Source organism: Mauremys mutica, chromosome 18 (genome assembly GCF_020497125.1).
Source record: "Mauremys mutica isolate MM-2020 ecotype Southern chromosome 18, ASM2049712v1, whole genome shotgun sequence".
NCBI classification, from domain to species: domain Eukaryota; kingdom Metazoa; phylum Chordata; order Testudines; family Geoemydidae; genus Mauremys; species Mauremys mutica.
The window spans coordinates 28119349-28143369 of NC_059089.1; the positions used below are offsets into that span (position 1 = coordinate 28119349).

At 47.9% G+C, this 24021-nt stretch overlaps 1 protein-coding gene across 4 annotated transcripts in view; it reads left to right on the top strand.

The window, feature by feature from the left end:
• The first annotated feature begins 7484 nt into the window (after nt 1-7484).
• Nucleotides 7485-24021, top strand: part of MVB12B (multivesicular body subunit 12B) — a 98067-nt gene continuing 81530 nt past the window's right edge. Inside the window, exons 1-2 of one of the 4 annotated variants that reach the window (XM_044992792.1) lie at nt 7485-7569; nt 22097-22219. In XM_044992792.1, coding sequence (XP_044848727.1) covers nt 22109-22219 — 111 coding nt within the window. In that variant the 5' untranslated portion in view covers nt 7485-7569; nt 22097-22108. Of the gene's footprint in view, nt 7570-7844; nt 7961-8093; nt 8196-21042; nt 21904-22096; nt 22220-24021 lie in introns of those variants that run through there. The other 3 variants (XM_044992794.1, XM_044992790.1, XM_044992793.1) reach the window with 3 other exon arrangements.

Below are 24021 nucleotides of genomic sequence, written 5' to 3' on the forward strand. Positions count from 1 at the left end.
AATAGGGCATTTGGGGCATATATTATGTATGGAGCATATATTTCTCATTTCCACCAGGCATCATCTCTCTCTCTCTAAATTACTCTCCAAACCAAAAAATGCATTCTACTCCTCACCACTCAAAATAATCTTCTTTAATCTTTACATACAGCTGCCAGTACCAGCCATCAGTGATGCACTCAGAGGAAACAAAAAAGGCATTGGTTGGACAAAGAGAATATAAGAACATAAGAATGGCCAAAGGTCCATTTAGCCCAGTCCCCTGTCTTCCGACAGTGGATTTACTTAATGGCTGCTCTCATTTAAGTCACTTTTCTGGCACTTGTACAAAAGTATACAGTGAGCCTATTGTAGTAACAAAGTTGTTTGAGTCATAAGAACATAAGAACATAAGAACGGCCGTACTGCGTCAGACCAAAGGTCCATCCAGCCCAATATCCTGTCTACTGACCGTGGCCAATGCCAGGTGCCCCAGAATGAGTGAACCTAACAGGTAATGATCAAGTGATCTCTCTCCTGCCATCCATCTCCATCCTCTGACAGACAGAAGCTAGGGACACCATTCCTTACCCATCCTGGCTAATAGCCATTAATGGACTTAACCTCCATGAATTTATCCAGTTCTCTTTTAAACGCTGTTATAGTCCTAGCCTTCACAACCTCCTCAGGCAAGGAGTTCCACAGGTTGACTGTGTGTTATGTGAAGAAGAACTTCCTTTTATTTGTTTTAAACCTGCTGCCCATTAATTTCATTTGGTGGCCCCTAGTTCTTGTATAATGGGAATAAGTAAATAATTTTTCCTTATATACTTTCTCCACATCACTCATGATTTTATATACCTCTATCATATCCCCCCTTAGTCTCCTCTTTTCCAAGCTGAAAAGTCCTAGCCTCTGTACTCTCTCCTCATATGGGACCTGTTCCAAACCCCTAATCATTTTAGTTGCCCTTCTCTGAACCTTTTCTAGTGCCAGTGTATCTTTTTTGAGATGAGAAGACCACATCTGTACGCAGTATTCAAAATGTGGGTGGACCATCAATTAATATAAGGGCAATAATATATTTTCTGTCTTATTCTCTATCCCCTTTTTAATGATTCCTAACATCCTGTTTGTTTTTTTGACTGCCTCTGCACACTGCGTGGACGTCTTCAGAGAACTATCCATGATAACTCCAAGATATTTTTCCTATTTTTTGTTGTAGCTAAATTAACCCCCATCATATTGTATGTATAGTTGGGGTTATTTTTTCCAATGTGCATTACTTTACATTTATCCACATTAAATTTCATTTGCCATTTTGTTGCCCAATCACTTAGTTTTGTGAGAGCTTTTTGAAGTTCTTCACAGTCTGCTTTGGTCTTAACTATCTTGAGCAGTTTAGTATCATCTACAAACTTTGCCACCTCACTGTTTACCCCTTTCTCCAGATCATTTATGAATAAGTTGAATAGGATTGGTCCTAGGACTGACCCTTGGGGAACACCACTAGTTACCCCTCTCCATTCTGAGAATTTACCATTTATTCCTACCCTTTGTTCCCTGTCTTTTAACCAGTTCTCAATCCATGAAAGGACCTTCCCTTTTATCCCATGACAGCTTAATTTACGTAAGAGCCTTTGGTGAGGGACCTTGTCAAAGGCTTTCTGGAAATCTAAGTATACTATGTGCACTGGATCCCCCTCGTCCACATGTTTGTTGACCCCTTCAAAGAACTCTAATAGATTAGTAAGACATTATTTCCTTTTACAGAACCCATATTGACTTTTGCCCAACAATTTATGTTCTTCTATGTGTCTGACAATTTTATTCTTTACTATTGTTTCAACTAATTTGCCCAGTACTGACGTTAGACTTACCAGTCTGTAATTGCCAGGATCACCTCTAGTGCCCTTTTTAAATATTGGCATTATATTAGCTATCTTCCAGTCGCTGGGTACAGAAGCCAATTTAAAGAACAGGTTACAAACCATAGTTAATAGTTCTGCAACTTCACATTTGAGTTCTTTCAGAACTCTCAGGTGAATGCCATCTGGTCCTGGTGACTTGTTACTGTTAAGTTTATCAATTAATTCCAAAAACTCCTCTAGTGACACCTCAATCTGTGATAGTTCCTCAGATTTGTCACCTACAAAGGCTGGCTCAGGTTTGGGAATCTCCCTAACATCCTCAGCCATGAAGACTGAAGCAAAGAATCCATTTAGTTTCTCCACAATGACTTTATCGTCTTTAAGTGCTCCTTTTGTATCTCGATCATCCAGGGGCCTCACTGGTTGTTTAGCAGGCTTCCTGCTTCTGATGTACTTAAAAAACATTTTGTTATTACCTTTGGAGTTTTTGGCTAGCCGTTCTTCAAACTCCTCTTTGGCTTTTCTTATTACATTTTTACACTTAATTTGGCAGTGTTAATGCTCCTTTCTATTTACCTCACTAGGATTTGACTTCCACTTTTTAAAAGATGCCTTTTTATCTCCTACTGCTTCTTTTACATGGTTGTTAAGCCACGGTGGCTCCTTTTTAGTTCTTTTACTGTGTTTCTTAATTTGGGATATACATTTAAGTTGGGCCTCTATTATGGTGTCTTTAAAAAGCATCCATGCAGCTTGCAGGGATTTCACTTTAGTCACTGTACCTTTTAATTTCTGTTTAACTAACCCCCTCATTTTTGCATAGTTCCCCTTTTTTAAATTAAGTGCCACAGTTTTGGGCTGTTGAGATGTTCTTCCTACCACAGGGATGTTAAATGTTATTATATTATAGTCACTATTTCCAAGCGGCCCTGTTATAGTTGCCTCTTGGACCAGCTCCTGCGCTCCATTCAGGACTAAATTGAGAGTTGCCTCCCCCTTGTGGGTTCCCATACCAGCTGCTACAAGAAGCAGTCATTTAAAGTATCAAGAAATTTTGTCTCTGCTTTTTGTTATAGACACTGGAAGAAAAGGTCCTACTAACATACTGAGTAAATATGGAGCCTAAGGCTTCACTGCATCAAATACCAATAACAATTAGAAATGTATATAGCCAGTAAGATTTAAGAGTCTTGTTGAGAGGGGAGTGTGCCGTGGCTGGAATGCATACAAGGAAGATTGTTGCTGTATCTGTTTGGAATAATGATATCAGAGAAGAGGAGATGCAGTATTTAAAGAGAGAGAGAACTAGGGAAAGAACAGAAGAACGGCCATACTAGGTCAGACCAAAGGTCCATCTAGCCCAGTATCCTGTCTTCTGACAGAGGCCAGTGCCAGGTGCCCCAGAGGGAATGAACAGGACCGGTGATAATCATCAAGTGATCCATTCCATCACCTATTCCCAACTTCTGGCAAACAGAGGCTAGGGACACCATCCCTGCCCATCCTGGATAATAGCCATTGATGGACCTATCCTCCATGAATTTAGTTCTGTTTGGAACCCTGTAATAGTTTTGGCCTTCACCACATCTTTTGGCAAGGAGTTCCACAGGTTGACTGTGTGTTGTGTGAAGAAATACTTCCTTTTGTTTGTTTTAAACCTGCTGCCTGTTAATTTCATTTGATGACCCCTAGTTCTTGTGTTATGAGGAGTAAATAACACTTCCTTATTTACTTTCTCCACATCATGATTTTATAGACCTCTATCATATCCCCCCTTAGTCATCTCTTTTCCAAGCTGAAAAGTCCCAGTTTTATTAATCTCTCCTCATACGGAAGCCATTCCATACCCCTAATCATTTTTGTTGCGATTTTCTGTACCTTTTCCAATTCCAATATATCTTTTTTGAGATGGGGTGACCACATCTGCATACAGTATTCAAGATGTGGGCGTACCATGGATTTATATAGAAGCAATATGATACTTTGTCTTATCTATCCCTTTCTGAATGATTCCCAACATTCTGTTCGCTTTTTTTGACTGCTGCTGCACACTAAGTGAATGTTTTCAGAGAACTATCCATAATGACTCCAAGATCTCTTTCTTGAGCGGTAACAGCTAATTTAGACCCCATCATTTTATATGTATAGTTGGGATTATGTTTTCCAGTGTGCATTACTTTGTATTTATCAACATTGAATTCATCTACCATTTTGTTTTCCAGTTTTGTGAGATCTTTGCAGTCTGCCTGGGACTTAACTATCTTGAGCAGTTTTGTATCATCTGCAAATTTGGCCACCTCACTGTTTACCCCTTTTTCCAGATCATTTATGAATATGTTGAATAGGACTGGGCCCAATACAGACCCCTGGGGACACCTCTCTTCGTTCTGAAAACTGACCATTTATTCCTACCCTTTGTTTCCTATCTTTTAACCAGTTACTGATCCATGATAGGACCTTCCCCCTTATCTCATGACAGCTTACGTTGCTTAAGAGCCTTTGGTGAGGGACCTTGTCAAAGGCTTTCTGAAAATCTAAGTACACTCTATCCACTGAATCCCACTTGTCCACTTGCTTGTTGACCCCCTCAAGAATTCTAGGAGATTGGTGAGGCATGATCTTCCTTTACAAAAACCATGTTGACTCTTCCCCAACAAATCATGTTCATATATGTGTATGATAATTCTGTTCTTTACTATAGTTTCAATGAGTTTCCTGGTACTGAAGTCAGGCTTACTGGCCTATAATTGCTGGGATCACCTCTGGAGCCTTTTTTAAAAATTGGCATCACATTAGCTATTCTCCAGTCATTTGGTACAGAAGCTAATGTAAATGATAGGTTGCAAGCTACAGTTAGTAATGCTGCAATTTCACATTTGAGTTCCTTCAGAACTCTTCGGTGAATACCATCTGGTCCTGGTAACTTATTACTGTTTAGTTTATCAATTTGTTCTAAAACCTCTGCTAACGACACCTCAGTCTGGGACAGTTCCTCAGATCTGTCACCTAAAAAGAATGGTTGAGGTGTGGGAATCTCCCTCACATCCTCAGCCATGAAGAATGATACAAAGGATTCATTTAGCTTCTCCGCAATGGCCTTGTTGTCCTTGAGTGCTCCTTTAGCATCTCGATTGTCCAATAACCCCACTGGTTGTTTAGCATGCTTACTGCTTCTGATGTACTTAAAAAAATTGCTAATACTTTTAGAGTCTTTGGCTAGCTGTTCTTCAAATTCTTTTTTGGCTTTCCTAAGTATATTTTTACACTTCACTTGCCAGAGTTTATGCTCCTTTCTATTTTTCTCAATAAGATTTAACGTTCACTTTTTAGAGGATGCCTTTTTTACTCTCACTGCTTCTTTTACTTTGTAGTTTAGCCACGGTGGAACTTTTTTGGTTTTCTTACTATGTTTTTAATTGGGGGGTATATATTTAAGTTGAGCCTCTATTATGGTGTCTTTAAAAAGCATCCATGCAGCTTGCAAGGATTTCACATTTGGTGCAGTACCTTTTAATTTCTGTTTAACTAACTTCCTTATTTTTGTGTAGTTCCCCTTTCTGAAACTTAATGCTACATGGTGGGCTGCAGTGGTGTTTCTGACCCTTCCCCCCACAGGGCTGTTAAATTTCATTATATTATGGTCACTATTGCCTAGAGGTTCCACTATAATCACCTCTTGGACCAGATCCTGTGACCCATACAAAAATTTTAAAAAATACCTTGGTATTACCATTGTTCAGTCACTGCCAGTCTATTGTGCTTTGTCACTGGTTAACAACCACAAAGGTAGTAACACAGGTAGCACAAAGGACTGGTCCCAATGCAACAGAGCTGAGCCATGTGGTAATCAGAAGACCATGACCATTAGTTGCTCTTGTAGTATATTGTGTTTATACTGTTCACAGGAACATAACAATCACAGTTGTCATTTCTATAGCAGCTTTCATCCAAGGATCTCAAATACTTTACACACACGAATTAATTAAACCTCACAGGACCTCCGCAAGGCGATATTATCATAGCTGTGTTAAAGAGCGAGAACGGACTTAGACATGGTCATACAGCAGTCACAGAGGTGAGAGCAGAACCCAGGATCTCTCCTGACTCCCTGCTCTCAGCACCAGACTGCGGCACATTTGGAGCAGGTCAGTTGTTAACGTCAACACCCCTAAACTACATTTTGGGCTATCAGGAGCTGTTGATTGGCTGAGCTGTATGCCTATCGGTAACAGAAACCAATCAGCTGCAAAAGTGAGGCCGCAGAACTCTTATCAGCGAAAAGCAGAGGGTTACTGAGGGCAGGTCTATACTGGGGTGGGGGGATCGATCTAAGATACGCAACTTCAGCTACGTGAATAGCGTAGCTGAAGTCGAAGTACCTTAGATCGAATTACTTACCCGTCCTCACGGCGCGGGATCGACGTCCGCGGCTCCCCATGTCGACTCCGCTACCGCCGTTCGCGTTGATGGAGTTCCGGAGTCGACAGGAGCGCGTTCGGGGATCGATATATCGCGTCTGGATGAGACGCGATATATCGATCCCCGAGAAATCGATTGCTATCCGCCGATCCGGCCGGTAGTGAAGACGTACCCTCAGCTGCTCACAAGGCAGGTTAGACTGAGGGTACGTCTTCACTACCGGCCGGATCGGCGGGTAGCAATCGATTTCTCGGGGATCGATATATCGCGTCTCATCCAGACGCGATATATCGATCCCCAAACGCGCTCCTGTCGACTCCGGAACTCCACCAACGCGAACGGCGGTAGCGGAGTCGACATGGGAAGCCGCGGACGTCGATCCCGCGCCGTGAGGACGGTAAGTAATTCGATCTAAGGTACTTCGACTTCAGCTACGCTATTCACGTAGCTGAAGTTGCGCATCTTAGATCGATTCCCCCCCCCCCAGTGTAGACCTGCCCAGAAAGAGGGGTCACAGATCTGTATGAAGAGGAGTAACTAAAAAGGATTTAAAAAACCGGAACTAGCTATCTAGGTGAGAAAAGATCAGAATACGAAGGGCCACCTGCCAGGGTGAGTTGGAGCAGACACATTATGAGCAAAATAAATCAGAGGGGGGAATGAGGATGATTTGATAGTTAGCAATGTAATTAAGACTAGACTATCAGATACAGAGGACCACCCTGTAACAATAGGGAAGCAGCACAATGTAATGATATACCCGCCCAGACCGTCAGTGTTTCTTGGCCTTGTAAGGGGAGATGGTGGCTTCCCACTGAGGGCATCTTCCTCCTAAAATTGACTGAGGCCAAGTCTGCCTGGATGGACCTGCAGCTTCCTGTAGCCACAGTACCAAGTTCAGTAGTGGAGCAGGAGTGGGGTCCATTTCCATGAGGTGGGTCAGCCGGACTGCACACATCTGTACAGTTCGGTATGTGCTGAAATCTTTGCAGCATGTTGGCCTTGGAAGATGCTGCACTTTGGATTTGCTATGCAGCATCCTTCACGTCTACTCTCCTGCTTCCACTAGCAGTAAACAAGCCATGCTTCAGAGAAGGGAGCTTTACCTTTCTTGCAGGTAGCTGTTATTTAAAGGATATTGGGTTTATATGTCATTTAAAAATACTGCTCTGCTTCCAGCACCGCCACCTATTACACGCAGGGCTGATTGCCAGAACCTGTTCCCTTCTCATCCTTCCTGCTCTTTGCAGGTGATGCACTTTGGCTGGTGCCAACAGCCCAGCCACTTTCACCGTTGTCTGTAAGTTTCAGTGTGGCCCCGGCCCTGGCACTCCCAGCAGCGGAAGGGGGCAGAGACCCCCCAGCACAGGGAGCCGCACCGGGGTCTCTCTCGCTGCTGAGTCCGAACCAGCTGCGGGCCGAGCTCTGGGCGCCCCTCGCTGCCCCGCCCGGCCCGGCCCGGCCCGGCCCGGCTCGGCTCGGCCCGGGGGAGCCGGGGCAGGGGGCGAGGCCGGCGGGGCCGGGCGCAGTGCGGGCTCCGGGAGGCAGGGGGGGCTCTGCAGCGCGGCGGCTCCGGAGCCTGTCAGCCGCGCCGGCTCCCGCCGCCCCCAGAGCCCGTGGGCCGCGCCGCCGGCCGCAGCTCCCGCCGGTGGGCTCCGGGCACAGGGGCCGGAGAGCCGCGCTCCCGCCGGGTAAGGCCTCGGCGCTGGGCTCCGGCCCGGCCGCCTCCTCCCCGCCCCGCGCCGCCCCGCTCCGCCGCGCCGCGCTCCGCTCCGCCGGGCCCCGCAGGCCGCTGCTCCCCGCCGCTGCCTCTGCTCCGCTCCGCTCCGCTCCTCCCGCCGGGCCGGGCCGGGGCGGGCGATGAGAAGCTGCTTCTGCCTGAGACGGGGCAGACGGGACCAGCCGCCGCCCGCCGCTCGGGCAACAGTTAAGTGTCCCCGGCCCGGGCCCCGCGTCCCCCGCCCCGCTTCGCCCGGCCGGGGGGCGCTGCCCGGGGAGGGTGCGGGCGGGTTGGGGCGTCTGCTCGGGCGGGTCCCGGGGCCAGCCCATCGCATCGGCACGGGGCTGCTTCGGCCGGGCGGGTTCCGGGGGCCGCCGCCCCTGGCCTTCCCCGGCGGGGGCAGCCTCCGCGGGGCGCCAGGGCCGGGCCCCCCGTGTCTCCCCCAGGCTGTGCACTGCGGAGCTGAGGGGGGCCGGGGGAGGCTGCTGCTGCAGCCTGGCTTTGGCCTCTCCCTTAAACCAAAACACACCCCCTCCATCCCAAAGCTGTAGCACGAAGTCATCTGCTCTGGAACACAATGGAGTGAAGAAAGGCTCCCGGACAAGGCACAGAAGCCTTACAGGGTTAATTAGCAACAAATACTTTCCAAGGCACCTTCCAGCTTTTATGTTCACCTCTGCCTTTGTGTACGCTCAGTCACGGCCAGAAATGGCATGGGCATGGGGCGGGGGGAGGTTGCCTACCTTGACTGTGCCTTTCTGCCTGCACCCCAAAGAGCGACAGTGATTTCCCAGGTTTCAGAGGGTTAGCCGTGTTAGTCTGTATCAGCAAAAACAACGAGGAGTCCTTGTGGCACCTTAGAGACTAACACATGTCTTTAGGCATAAGCTTTCATGGGCTAGAACCCACTTCATCAGATGCATGAAGTGAAAAATACAGGAACAGGTAGAAATACATGAAAGGATGGGGGTTGCTTTACCAAGTGTGAGGTCAGTCTAATGAGATAAATCAAGTAACAGCAGGATACCAAGGGAGGAAAAATAAAGGCGATGGCTAGTGGCGTTCTGTTACTTTCCATCACGGCAAACCTCGTGGCTAAACTTTGTGACTTTGTCCTCACCCACAACTATTTCAGATCTGGGGACAATTTATACTTTCAAGTCAGCAGGCCTGCTATGGGTACCCGCATGGCCCCACAGTATGCCAACATTTTTATGGCTGACTTAGAGCAACGCTTCCTCAGCTCTCGTCCCCTTATGCCCCTACTCGCGCTACACTGATGACATCTTCATCATCTGGACCCATGGCAAGGAGGCCCTTGAGGAACTTGACCAAGATTTCAATGATTTCCACCCTACCATCAACCTCAGTCTGGATTAGTCCACACAAGAGGTCCACTTCCTAGACACTACAGTGCTAATAAGTGATGGTCACATAAACACCACCCTATACCGGAAACCTACTGACTGCTATACTTACCTACATGCCTCCAGCTTCCATCCAGACCACATCACACAATCCATTGTCTACAGCCAAGCTCTAAGATACAACTGCATTTGCTCCGATCCCTCAGACAGAGACAAACACCTACAAGATCCCTATCAAGCATTCTTAAAACTGCAGTGCCTACCTGCTGAAGTGAAGAAACAGATTGACAGAGCCAGAAGGGTACTGAGAAGTTACCTATTACAAGACAGGCCCAACAAAGAAAGTAAGAGAATGCCACTAGCCAACACCTACAGCTCCCAACTAAAACCTCTCCAGTGCATCATTATGGATCTACAACCTATCCTGAAGGACGATCCCTCACTCTCACAGACCTTGGGAGACAGGCCAGTCCTCGCCTACAGACAGCCCTCCAACCTGAAGCAAATACTCACCAGCAACTACACACCACACAGCAAGAACACCAACCCAGGAACCAAACGCTGCTACAAACCCTGGTGCCAACTCTGTCCACATATCTATTCAAGGGACACCATTGTAGGACCTAATCACATCAGCCACACCATCTGGGGCTCGTTCACCTGCACATCCACCAATGTGATATATGCCATCATGTGCCAGCAGTGCCCCTCTGCCATGTACATTGGCCAAATCTCTACACAAAAGAATAAATGGACACAAATCTGACATCAGAAATCATAACATTCAAAAACCAGTAGAAGAACACTTCAATCTGGTCACTCAATAACAGACGTAAAAGTGGCAATTAGTCAGCAAAAAATCTTCAAAACCAGACTCAAATGTGAAGCTGCAGGACTGGAATTAATTTGCAAACTGGATACCATCAGATTAGGCTTGAATAAAGACTGGGAGTGGTTGGGTCATTACAAAACTTAAACTTAATTTCCCCAATACTGATTTCTCCCTACTGTTACTCACACCTTCTTGTCAACTGGCTGTAATGGGCCACTCTTGTACCACTTCAAAAGTTATGTTTCCTCCCTTGGTATCCTGCTATTAATTGATTTATCTCATTAGACTGACCTCACACGTGGTAAAGCACCCCCATCCTTTTATGTATTTATACCTGCTCCTGTATTTTCATGCATCTGATGGATTCTAGCCCATGAAAGCTTATGCCTAAATAAATTTCTTAGTCTCTGAGGTGCCACAAGGACTCCTCGTTGTTTTTAATGATTTCCCAGGTTGCCCCTGTCCTGGCCACCATTTTTCTGGCTGAGGATTGGGAAGAGGCCCATCCACCCCTTGCTCACCTGTAAGCTGCTGGTGACTGAAGTCAGGAAGTTGCAGTCCATGAAGCCTTGTGGTACAATCCTGGCTTCTGCAAACACTTATGCACATGCTTAATTAGATATGTGAGTTGTCCCATGGTCTTATTTCTGGCCTTCTGAGGGACCACGTGCATCAAGGGAGACCAAAGTCACGGTGAATTTCTCAGCTTGGACTGGGAGCTCTGTGGTGTTGGCAACAGGATTCATTGTCGCTGGGCGTGTGTTAGCATTGTGTTCTGGAGGAGACCTTGGCAGTGCAGCACCCAACCACATGTGTAGATAAACTAAGTTATTTGGTCTGCTGGGTCAGTTGCAATAGTAGCTCCAGTAATCTGCAAGATGATATAGAGTCCTAGCGACCTTGGCCTGCTGATTAGTCCATTGGAAGTTACTGGACTTTGTGGTGAGCGAGCAGCATGTGAGGTGCAAGCTGTGCTGAGAAGTGTGAAGTGTTTTGCTGCAGGCGCTTACACGTTTGTATTTCTTGATTTCTGACCCCCCTCACCCCCCGCCAAGGTGATAACGTGCATTTCCTCCTCCTGGAGCACTGGCCAGGCAATGGCATTGGTGACCTGCAGCATTATTTATTCACCTCCAACTTACATCACTGGGACTTGTGTATTTTTGCTCTGGCGTTTGGGAAGGTTTACTCAGCTCCATTCAACCTTATCATGTGTTAGGCTCTGTCTAGACTAGGGTTTAAAGATGTGGTGTTAGGTCAGGCCAGTGAACATGAGCTAATTTACACTTTCTAAAGGCCAGGTCTATCCTTCAGTTAAACCTGTAAAGCTCTGTCGATCAGGGGTGTGATTTCTTTTTATTAACACAGCTTTGCTGGTATAAGCCTTAGCATGGATGTAGTTATGCCAGTATAATTATGTACAACTGTTCTCACACCCATATAGCTAATGCCAATTCCCTGAACCAGTATAAACACAGTTATACCAGTATAACCATGTCCACCATGGGGCAGCTTTGCCTGTTTAGCTGTATTGGCCTAACAATACCCGCAAAACCCTCTGAATGTACATAAGGCCTAACACTCTTGTCAAGACAAGGCAAATTGTACGTCAGCGGGTGCCAAAGTAGTCAAGGTAAAGCTTAGATTCCCCACTAGGTTTCAACTCAACCAAGTTAGCATGTGCCAAAGCAGTGGTTTTCAACCAGCGGTATGCGTGCCTGGTACACAGCGGTCTTCCAGGCAATACATCAACTCACCTAGATATTTGCCTAGTCTTACAACAGGCTACATAAAAATCACTAGCAAAGTCAGTACAAGCTAAAATTTCATACAATGACTTGTTCATACTGCTCTATATACTGTACACTGACATGTAAGTACAATATTCAAATTGATTTATAATTATATGGTAAAAATGTGTAACAGTGTGCAGTGACACTTTTGTATTTTAATGTCTGATTTTGTAAGCAAGAATTTTTAAGTGAGGTGAAACTTGGGGGGTACGCAAGACAAATCAGAGCCCTGGAAGGGGTACAGTTGTCTGGAGAGATTGAGAGCCACTGTGCTAAAGTTTGGCCTTGTCTTGACTGGAATGTTAGCTCACTCAATCTAACACACACTAACATCATCTAACGATGCATCCTTAAATCCTAGCCAAGACTGGGCCTTACCCATCTACTTTCCTCTGGGTACAATAGGATATTTAAAGCTTAATCTGATGTAGTTGATGGGGTCATGGCACTGACCATAATGCGTCGGTTCTTGTCCATTATGCACAGCTGTCTCCAACACCAAATCTAAGGCTTTAGCTCTCTTCCCGTGACACGAAGGCGCTTGTCTAACGACCCTGGAACCGAAATAACTCAGATGGAACTAGGTCGGATGGAATTCAAACCTTAGGTTATTTCAGTGCAAGTCGTCCCTGTGTGGACACTTTATTTGGACTGAGTGTCCTATTTCAATTTCCTTTGTCGATTTTTTTTTTTAATGATTTAAGAGAAATTGAAATAGGGCACTGGTAATCCAGAACAAGTGTCCACAAAGGGACTTGCACTGACATAACTACAGGTTTAAGTGACGGCTAATTTAGTTATTTCAGTTCCTGTTTCTGGTTAGACCAGCCCAAGTTTCCATCGGTGCTGCAGACTGTAACTGTGCTGAGCAGGTGGCAGCTGCACTGAAAGTGGGGCCCTTCCTTAGCTCAAGTGTAGCGAGGACCTAATGCAAAACGATAGCTTGCTTCATGGATGACGATTGAAACCGAAGATGTGGCTGCCTGTGACCATCAAAGCTTCCATGGCGTTGGAACCCAGTATCCTGGCCAAAATCTAATTGTCTGCCTAAAATTCTCCGCTGTGGTAAAACTGGCTGTGAGCTATTAAGCAGCTGGTACTTCACACCCCAGATGTGGCTGCGTTTTGGTGGTGGGCGAAGGGATCATGTATGTGTCTCAGTTTGTAGTGCTTGCAATCCACTTTGTGCTGAGAGTTGGTATGTAAATGTAAGAGTGCTATCAATAGCTACAGCTTTTTAGAATGAACTTGCAAACAATCTTCCAATGGTATTTGAATTAAGGCTGCAGTAATGTCTCTCGCCATAGACTTTGTAGCTTTATTTCTCCTTTGGTACAGGAAGTTACTAAGAGGTTTTAATTTTTCAGTTTAATCTTTGCTAAATGCCATTCTGCCTTTGTGGTAACAAGTTAGTGTCAAAAGTGTGGCGCATGTGGTTGAAGGAGGAAATGATAAGAAAATTGTTCTCCCTGCCATTCAGCGTTAGGACTGTGCTGGTTTCTCGTGACATGTTGTGTATCCACCAAGTAGATTATCGGATCTGCTCCACTCTCACACAATTTGTTCTTTAAGTTATTTGTTTTTGAATTTGTAAAACTTTGTTTTGTAGTTTACCTTAGTGTTCCATTCTTTAAACTAACAAAAATTCACCCTTAGAGTATGCAAGTATGTTTGTCCTGTGCTCTAGTGTTCCTGTGCCTGTGATCAGGGCGTACTAATGAAATACTGGAAATGGACAATAAAGCTATTATAAATATACGTGTAGAGTAAACCAATACAAATGAAGATGACATACTATGAAAATAAGGTGGGAGAGAAAGGTAGGGAAGGAGAAAGGGAAAGAGTGTGTTTATAAAGATATAAACACAGGTGATTAGGATACCAGTCAGAAGGGGAGCTCTGTATATCTGTTGATCTGTGACCTAAGGGAAGTTAGCAAAGGCTGTAAAATGAAGTCTTATGGGAGAAGCTAGGATAAAAAGAACTAGACTCAGCTTTGATCTAGTTGGACAATGTAACTTGTTTCAGTAATGAGCACTGTTAGCAACCCCCTCAAGGATCCTGGGTTTTCCCAGAAACTCAGAGGACTCTTTTGAAGGGATCTAAGCCACTAGAGCATGTTACCTGAGAGCACTCTGCTTCTTCCAAATGAGGAATATTTGTGTAGGCAAATAAAGGCTCTCAGTTAAAGTCCACAGGTCCCATGAATAGAATCAGTGTCTCCCTGACTGTGTGCTCCTCAGCCCAGGTGATCAGCAGTGTTCTCTCCAAAGCTGGGCCCAGAGCTAAAAACCCCTAAATATTGTGTGTGTGTTTGTAGAAAGGGGTCAAAAGATCCTCCGACTGGGGATCCTATTTCAGTTTGGGTGACCTTTGCCACTGAATGCTTGTTTGATATTCATCCTTTTGAAATAATCTGTCCTGATAAACCTTCTGCTATTGGCCCCCTGCCTCCCTCTCGTCACTGTCGTGTTGGCCACTCTTAAGGCTGAAGATCTCTCTAGAATGGGCTACACCAGGATCAGGCTGTGCGCCGCTGGGTCCGTTCTCTTTTCAAAGGCCAGCAGTCTATTGGCTCAGAGCCCGGTGCGGCAGGAAGTCCGGCCCAGCTGATTAATGTCTTGTCCACAGGTAAAGTCTCAGACATCTTGACTCTTGGCGGGTTTGCGGTATGGAAGGTTGATCTCTGCTGCATGGCCCCTATAGAGCCCTGCCAGGCGAGCTATCTGCAGTGGGATGGAGTTGAGACACTGGTTAGTGTCCTCTAGCAGTGACAAAGGGTAGCGTGGGGGAACGATCAGGTTTTCAGAGGTTATTGTGAGTCTCTCCTAGAGGATCAGGCTCTTCCTCTTCCACCCCCTGTAGCTTTGAGGAGCTCTCAGAACGTGATGTACTGTCTGGGTCACTGCGGTCATGTTCTCCCCATCAGCTGCCCCTCAGGATTACTGGAGAACTCTCCACAGGGCAGTGGTAAGAGAATGTTTCAAGTGAAGGGATGGTCAGGCTGACTCTGATGTGTTGAACCCTGTGGGGAGAGAGCTCCCACTAACCAACCAGCAAGAAGCAGCCGGGGCTCCTTATTATAGTGATGGATCAGGATGGCAGTGCTTGCATTTCCTAGGTGAATGCAGGCGTTCACCCGTGCTGCGTCTGCTCCGCAGTGTGGGAGCCTGACTCCTCTGTGCCGCGGTTACCACAAGGAAAATGAAGAGTTGGCTTAATTATAACGATGTGTGACCCTGCTCAGGGTGAGCTGCTGATGCAAATAGTGATGTGGAGATCTCAGGGAAGAACTTGTCTACTTCTCCCCAGCCATCTACGTGCCTCCCTCCACGCTCTCCTTTGCATGTGGAATATCCTCTCCTCCTCCAGATCCCTCCTCCAGGCCCCTCTCTGTTGTGATGCCGACAAGAGACTGGCTAGCAAATAATAGTCAGCTTGAAGGCCAGTTGGGGATGGTTGTTCTGGACTGACTTAATAATAAAATCAGCACTATGAACAATGTCCATCAAAAGTGTATTCTCCCAGCCTTGGCCTGTTGCTTGTCGATATAGATTTTGAGGTTTCCAGGCAGGGACCAGTCCCCCTGTGCATGTGGGCAGCCTAGAGTGCGGGTGCTACTGGAGTGCAAGAGATGGTGAGTGAGCTCTTTGGCAGGCAAATTCCCTCTCCCCTAACGAGCAGCGATTTGAATCTATCCTCCTAGAGCTCGGCATCTTCGGTCTCTCAGCCAACACGGACTGGATGTGCACAGGGCATTTGGACTGACCTAAAGAGAGAGTGCTTCCCGCTAATGGGAAAACGATCTCTTAATTGATTCGATCTGTTCCCAAAGCGACCCTGCTCAGGATGGAGCGGGGGTGGGGGGCCTTTCCATACAGAATTATACAAACACTGAGGGTAGCAAATGGGATTATAAAATGCAGTTCTCAGCTGCAGTGCGTCTAGCCAGGAGTACAGGTCAGCCTTGCATTGTTTAAAGAGAAGCTTGCTGTGATAACGAGCCGTCTAATAGAAATGTTTGCGTAATCCTCCATCTTCATTTAATCCATTCTTTTATTGTTAAGGAAAAAATCACAATGAGTTCAGACACATGACGGTAAAGCAAGCAAACTTAATTCATGTCCTCCAGGGAGGAATGAAGTGTAACCAATTGTGTTTGCCCAGCCAGGGTCTCCTCTGTGACCTGTGTAAAGTTCACAAAAATATTTATCTGCATTCCCAGTGGACATCCTCCATACCCATTGCAGGTGCATCCCAGGACCATCCCCAAGATGAGAAATTGCCCTAAATAGGCAACCTGCAGCCCAGCAGAGCTGGCTAAATAATCCTAGTGCTTCTGTGACATGGCGCTGTAGCGACGCGGCCCTGGTAGCAAAGTGCAGGACTGATCAGAGTGCACGTGCTGGGCCCCTGGGCAAGGGAAAGGCTCCCGCTCCGTGTGAGCCGGGGTTTGGCAGCAGAGCTGTAAGAGTGGCGCTAGGCGTCGTACGTATGTCCATGGCGCAGTGTGTGATAGCCGAACCCCACCCCAGAGCACTAGCCGTCTGAGGGCGCGGCCCAAGCCCTCGATGGGGTGAGGGCTGCAGAGCTGGAATGCTTCCCAGAGCAGCTGGGTCTTCAGGAGGCTTGCGATGGAGGGAATGCTGGGAGTTTAACGCACACTGATTGGCCGGTGGGTGCTGTGAAAGACCGCACAAAGGCATGGGAAGCTCTAAGGTCACTGCCTTCCCCGAGGTGATCCCCTCAGCCTCATGTGAAGCCAACACATCCCTCTGGTTCTACAGCACCTTGCACAATGGAGCCCTGTTTGTGACCAAATGCACGTCTAGTTCCTGTTGGCTCGAGGAGCCAGGGCCCGAGTCTGTGCAGTCCTGCTCCATTGGGCCCGTATTGTTATGCACAGGTCTAGCCCGGTCTGGGTATGCTTCCCGCCGATAACTTGGAGCCTGTTTGCCAGGTTACAGTGCCGTGTCCTCACTGGCTGTGTCGCAGGGGAACTGGGCTAGGATGGAATGTGTCGTGCTGGCCACGCTGTGCTGCTCAGCCAGGAATAAGAGCCAAGCTCTGGCCTTCCTTTGGGTGCGTGCACACGTCTCCCTCGCCCCTGGAGACTGTCACATCTGTGACTCAGCCCAGCAGCATCCAGCTCCTGCCATCTCAAAGGAGAAAGGCCTGTTTCTTTAGCTCTTAACCTCTGCTGTTACCAGTACAAAAGGGCTTTGTCTGAGCGGTGACAAAGTAAGGATTGATGTAGTTTCCTGCCCCCCCCCGCCATGCTGTGAGTCAGACACCCACAAAACAGCTTTGTGCTTTTGCTACACGGCACCTCATTGACAAAAGCACCTTTCCCCCCCTAGATTGAGGGCGGATTTGTGTCAGCCTTAATGGAATGAGAAGTGCATTTGTATTGAGCTACGCCCCAGGGTACGTCCAGAAGCTCCTGCTTGTGTATGTGGCTCCCTCCAGGATCTGAGACTTGTTCTAAGGGTTGCAGACAGCCCCCTGGGCTGGCACTTGAGTCAGACAACGGGCTGCTAACTTCTAGGGTGACAGGTCTTGAAGGAAAACTCAAGCGGATGCTCTGGCAAGTCTCTGTTCAGTGCAGCATGGTCCATACCAGTGCGGCTGCAACACTGCCAACGTCCCAGTGGAGACAAGGCCAGAGAAATACTGGTGTTTAGAATCTCTGGGCATCTTTCCCACTATGCAAAGTTCTCCCAGGCATCTGGATGGTTCCCCAGAATTATTTCCCCTGCGGAGTCCTCTGAGCCGTGCACCATTCCCCGGTGCTCTGGTGGTAGAGGAGGGACAGGGGCCTTTGATGCTGTTGTTATTTTTCTCTTGGGAGACACTTGGATTCTCTGATGGGGCCAGTCCAAGCAGTCAGATAAGCAGCAGCCTTGCCATTGAGCCACCGTGCTCCCAGGCAGAGGGCGTTGGATGGGACTTTCACGAAGCCGATGAAGGCCATTTCTGGGGTTATCAAGGGGGCTCCACAGAGCACCCAGCCTGTGCTGTCCCAAGAGTGAGTGAGCTCAAAGTCCTGTTCTCTGCTGCTCAGCTGCCGCAATGTTTTTTCCTCTGCTGGGGACCCAGCTCCTGTGGCCGGCCGCAAAGGCAGATGCTTAAACTGTCCCTTCCCAATGAGGCGTGGAGCCGCAGGCCAGGTTCTCAGCAGAATGACATTGGGAGAGTTGGTGCCTAGATCCCATCACATCCAATCCCATTTGGGAATTGTTGGATTCCAAGACCAGCTACACAGTGCAGGGGCTTAATAGCTTTGGCTAGTCAGGTTTGGGCTGTGGGACTGCAGCCGTTCGCCTTCATACTGAGCTCTCTGTACCCTCCTTTACTCTGCTCCCACTGCTGAGCCTCATGCCTGGCAAGCATCCTGCAATACCGAAACCACACAGCAGCGCTACATGTGCCTTTGAGGAAGTGATCCCTCCTTTACATGTGCAGGAAGCTGGAACTTCATGTTTTCTCTGAAACCGTGATCTCCTCAGAGTCCAACAGCTGCTGGCAATGTCCATAGCAAAATAACTCGATGTGGGGAGACTTGAGGGCTACTAATGAGAAGAAGTGTATTTTTGATCCTGGGTGCAATAAAGCAAGAAGTATTTTCAGCCAGTGACTGAGAGTGAAGACTAGGGAGACTACACAAATTGTTCATGATTCACACCAGAAAAGTTCAGCTCCACCAGAAACCATGGTTACAAGGAGCCCCGGTAATTCTGGAATTGCATGGGAAGTTTGCTTCTCCTTAGATGCTCACAGCTCACGAGGGGCTTATTTTCAATTTTAAAAAAATTCTGTTAATGATTTTCACTAACTCTCATAGACTACAGCAGTCTTCCGTCCGTGCAGCTGCTTCTCACTAAGCCCTTAGTTCCGTGGGAACCCAAAACTGCAGTTGCAGGGATAAACAGCGTCCGGGGCCAGCATCTCCCTGTAATTCTTGAGGTTAAAGAGCTGCAGGCGGCTTGAGCTACATTTCTGTGTGAGCCAGTTAGACAATGCTGAGGAACTCCGCTAGACATAGAAAGAAAGGAAGAGCCGTCTGGGATGGGGGGAAGTGGTGACCCTTCCGGCCCTGCTCTAAAAGGGGCACTGAGACGAGGGCTGAGTGAAATGAGCCAGCGTAACTCATTGGTGTGGAGGATTCTGATGACAAACTGCATTCTGCATCTCCTGACTTCTGTGCATTTAAAATCTCAAGCTAAATGTTGTGCCAGCTTGCGGGGAGACGAGGGGATGCAGTGGTGATGTGGCTGAACTCTTTCGTTCTGGACTAGCGCTGGCTGGACACTAGCAAACGTTTTCAGAAAGGTTCACAGAAATGTTCTGGTTTTTTCATTGAAAAGCGAGAAAGTTTCAAAAGAAATGAAGTTTTTATGCAAAACTGTCCATTTTGGGAAAGTCCATCTGAGCTTAAATTGCTCGTGCTGTCCCTGTGCAGTGTGACCGGGCAGGCTTTCCCCAGCTCTGTAGCGCAGGATTGCATGCCAGCTCCCCTCCTCGGGGCCAGCGGGTCTTAGGAGGCGGGATGGGGCTGTGGCATAGTTTGCAGCAGAGTGACTCTTGGGTTGGCTTGTTAGAGAGGCTGAGGAGGAGAAGCTGCTTCAGGCAAATCACATGCACAAACAAGCAGTTGGTTTGTTAGCTGCCTAGAGGAAATGGCTTGGGGCAAAATTTTCAAAGGCTGCTAGTGATTTTTGGACATCCAATGTGAGTCGCCCCAAAGGGATGGGTGCCCATTTCAAAGGGTGATTGCTCAGCGCTCACTGGAAATGAGGCCTCCCCATATCACCAGTCACTTATGAAAATTTGTGGCTTTGCTGGTTTGTGGGTGTTTTCAAAGGCAAGGTATTGTCAGCTCCATTCTGAGCCTTTCAGGAGAGGAGTGCCTGTAGTGATGTCCGATCCCATTCGGGGTAGCTGCTTAGGAGGGAGTTGGGATGATGTTTGCCACAAATGGAAGGAAGCAAAGACTTTTTCATCCCAGCATTCTAGCATGTCAAGTCCTGGCACGAGACCTGAGGGCTCAGCCTGTGTTCGCCTACTGCCAGTCAGCACTGCCACGTCGGTACCAGCCTTTGTTGTCGCGTCTGAATGCAGCAGTAGCTGGTGATATGGAAACACTTGAGTGGAATAGACACCCTGCCCCTTTGCTTAGATAGCAGTCACCATTCTGAAATCTGCTGAGGGTATCTTTTCCGTCATGACCTAGGGAATATCATTATTTCTTTTAAGGACAGTGTGGATTCACCTAAGAGCCGTTAACATCAATATTTGTTACATATCAAAAGAAATTGATGGGCATCAGTAGGTCACTAAGCTATTGCGAGCAACTTGGAAATGTGTTTATCAGTAAACATATCTACACATCTCTATGCAGATTACATATTCTGTATTTTAATTCACACTATGCGGTGTCAGCACTGCACGGTTTATGCCTTCCGTTAGGAATTGTTAATTGCAAAGCATTTTGGGAAGTTGGTAGGTTGCAGTGTTTTGAACTGCAAGCAACAGCATTGGGTTTTGGGTTGGTTGTTGTATATAACTAAACATGAGAACCATGTTTGCTGGAAGTTGGCGGCTGTGGGTGGGCTGCAGTCTCTCTATTCTAAGGGCTGCCTTCATTCTCCTGAGCTGACTGTGTGAAGCTGAGGAGTCTGTATGCAAAATAGAAGGGGAAAACACCAGGATTCAAAATGCAAATTCCTATCTCCAGATTGCTAGAAGCTTGAGTTGTCTAGAAAATGAAGGAAGCTGCATCTCCGTTTCTTTGCATTTTCAAGAAATTGGTCCAGGCGATGAAGCAGAACTCTTCCTGACACCAATTGCTTCATTGACATCGTAGGCGGACGCTGACTCTTGGGGTTTTGCCGGGTGCGGGTACTACAGATATGCTGACTCTACATGTAGCACTGTTATGTAGGACACCAGAGTCACCTTTTATTGCCTGCAGCATGATGTTTGCTCAACTCGGCAGTATGAAGTGTACACACCAGCACTCACCTCTGCCTGGTTTAGAAGCAATAAATAACCAGCCCTGAAGAGGTTGGGGTTTAATTGCTGTGAAAAAGCCACTGAATAAGGTAGCTTTTTGCACAGCTTGTCTGGCTTCCCAGCAGCGACGCTCTTTTACACTCAGTGCTGCCTTTTCATCTCTTGGCATCGGGGTGGTTTCCTGGCGCATTCTTACCTGGAAGCAAGAGAGGACATGCCTGAATTGGCTTTCTTGGCAGGACGCCACATGCTCAGGCAATGGCTCCGTTCCCCCAGCCTTGCCTGGACTCTGCTCCCTCTCCTTCTCCTCCACCCCGGCTAGAATTCTGTCACAGCCCTCCCACCTACTCCTGGGACCTGTCCGGCGCACGCGTCTCCCCTGACTGCACCCTCAGGCTCTCGGGCCCACTCCCCCGCGATGCTTGGCACACTCCACCCCCTCCCCTCAAAGTCACTCCAAACCCAGCTACGCTGTGCGTGCAAAAGTCTCCAGGCCTGGCCCATCGCACAGCCTGGGCCTGTTTGCGCCTCCCTGCTGTCTCAGCTGTGTGGGACAGGCATGTCATTCGCTGTCCCAGCTGCTGTACAGTGCCAGGTACGTGATGAACCAGGTGCCAGAAGGGAGGCAGGCTCACAGTGCAATCCTCAGCTTGTCTGATACTGAGCTGCAAGGGGAAGCCTTAGAACAGAGCCATTCAAAGTAGCTTCCTTCCCTCCAGGAGCGGCAGGACCACCTGGGCCTGGTTGAATCACAGGGGTCAGTTTGCCTTTCATTGGGTGATGGGCTCAGGTTTTCTTCCGGGCACTCGATGGGGACCAGCCCAGGCTAAACATTCTGGAAACAATCAAGTTAATCTCAGAAGAGGCTGTTGGCCTGAATTCCTGACCTATCAGAGAGGGCACAAATGTAAGTTCTTATCAAAAGCAAATGCCTTTTTAAAAATGCTTGAAAGCTTGAGCGCTTTAAAATGCGGAAGGTGTGTGTGGCCATAGTGGTGGGCTGCGCCAGCACACACACAGTGCTCTGGATGCGTGTGCTAGGTTTTCTCTCTAAGGGGCTGTCTGCTGTGTAGCTCTCTAACTCTGACTCCCTGTTTCAGGCACAGTCCATAATGCCTGAAGTCCGAGACCTTTCAGATGCCTTGCCAGACGTGCCAATGGATCCTATCACAGGCGTTGGGGTGGTTGCATCTCGGAACCGGGCACCTACAGGTTACGACGTAGTAAGTAGAGCTGATAATGCCTTGGCAATATTGTTAGTTTGTCCTTTGCTTTGCAGAGAGCAGTGTCTCCTCCAAAGAACGGGCCAGCTGTTTGTGTGCTCACCTTGAAGAACGTGTTCTGGGGTTCATTTTTTTTACCAGCCACCCTCCTCCAGGTCTTGGCTTTGGAAGTATTTTAGCAATACTTTCCATGTGCAGTCATGTTAGTGCATCTCCTCCCCGCTACTGGCATGTCATGTGAAGCACAAGACTTCTGTAATTACCTGTGGGAGGGCTTTCTAGAAACAGCTGGCCAGTATAGCATGCAAATGTAGTAATCCTAGTAACACCCATCTTGAAGGGTTCCAAAGCACGGCACAGATTATATCTACGTATAAATGAATCCCGTATCAGCTGTTTAACATCACACCTCAGCACGTTGCAACACTTCAGGCTGGAAAGCAAAGAATTCTACATCCAGCTGAAACTGCAGGGAGAACTTAGCCAGCAGAATGCGACCCTGCAAACTGGACTCTGGTAGGAAGCTGGGCAGCTGGGAGAGGTACTTGGCTACTGTAGTGTTGAGGCCACAGAAGTATCTGCATGGATAGACAGATGTGAGTGCTTAGCAGCTGCTTAGCCCTTAGGTCGATTGGTCAAATTGCTTTGGAACCAGAACAAGAATTTTTCCTAAGGCCAGTGACCCAACCAGTGAAAGATTCTAACATTAAACGTGTATAGCTGTAAATTGCAAACGTAGCTACCTCGTCCAGGCAGACCAATCGTCCATCTGTTCCCCTCCTCCTGCTCTTTCCACAGTGCAGCACGCCAACCGATCATCAGCCCCCAGCAGTGGCCAGTTAACTGCCTAGCCCCACTCACTCCTTTTAAAGCACTGGGTGGGGGCAAATACAATGTAAAAGGGAAGGAAAAGGCTCAGGGCAAAGTTGTTTTCCCAGAGCCAAGTGAATCCAGCCGTATGAGCTTCTCCTCCAGTTCCAGTGTAATTTACACCAAAGTACAGTAACTGGGCACCAATGAGCCTCACAGCACACTTGCTGCAGCTGACAGGTTAACGGACTTGAAACAGCAGATGTAACTGATGAGCCGACTAAAGGGTAAAATGCAAGGAGACAGAGCCCCTCTGCAGCAGAGGGGCCCGGGAGGTCTTGGGGAATATTTGGTCTGTATTTCTTTGCTTGCAGCCCCTCACCAGGGCCTTGAGTGGCATCTCCCTCAGTGTCTGGCTGATCCGATGGGTGGGCTAAGCAGGGCTTTGCAACTTCTGCTGCGTGGTGCATAATGTATCATGCTCCCGCTCTGTGACAGCATCCCCTTTCTGAACCAGAGGCAAATACCCTTTCAGCCCGCCCAGCAGGAGCCCTTGTGTGCCCATCCCGATGGCAGGTGAGTGAGTTATCTGCACCGCCTTCCAGAGCTCCCAGGATATCAGAATTAAAGATCACCTGGAGCGAGGATAGCCGTGGGGGGGGGGTGGAGTGGGGCCAAATAGTCTCTTCCAGCGTACGCTTTTCCTTGTAACTTGTTTGAGTTTGTGCTTGGACACTACGGCTCGGTGTCCTTCCTGCAGGGAGCAGGCTCCTCCCTTCGCCCTGTGTCAGGGCGAACATCCATTTGGTGCTCCCGTGGAAGAGGCAGTTCCCATTGCAAGGCAGTGCTGGCTTGGGCGTCTCTGATCCCAGTGCAGTGCCGGAAGGTCCATGAGGACGGAGCCCTGCAGATGATGTATGAAGTTTCCTGTTTACATTAGTCTGTTTCTTTCCGCCACGGGTTTCCTGACAAGTGAACGCAGGCTCACATTC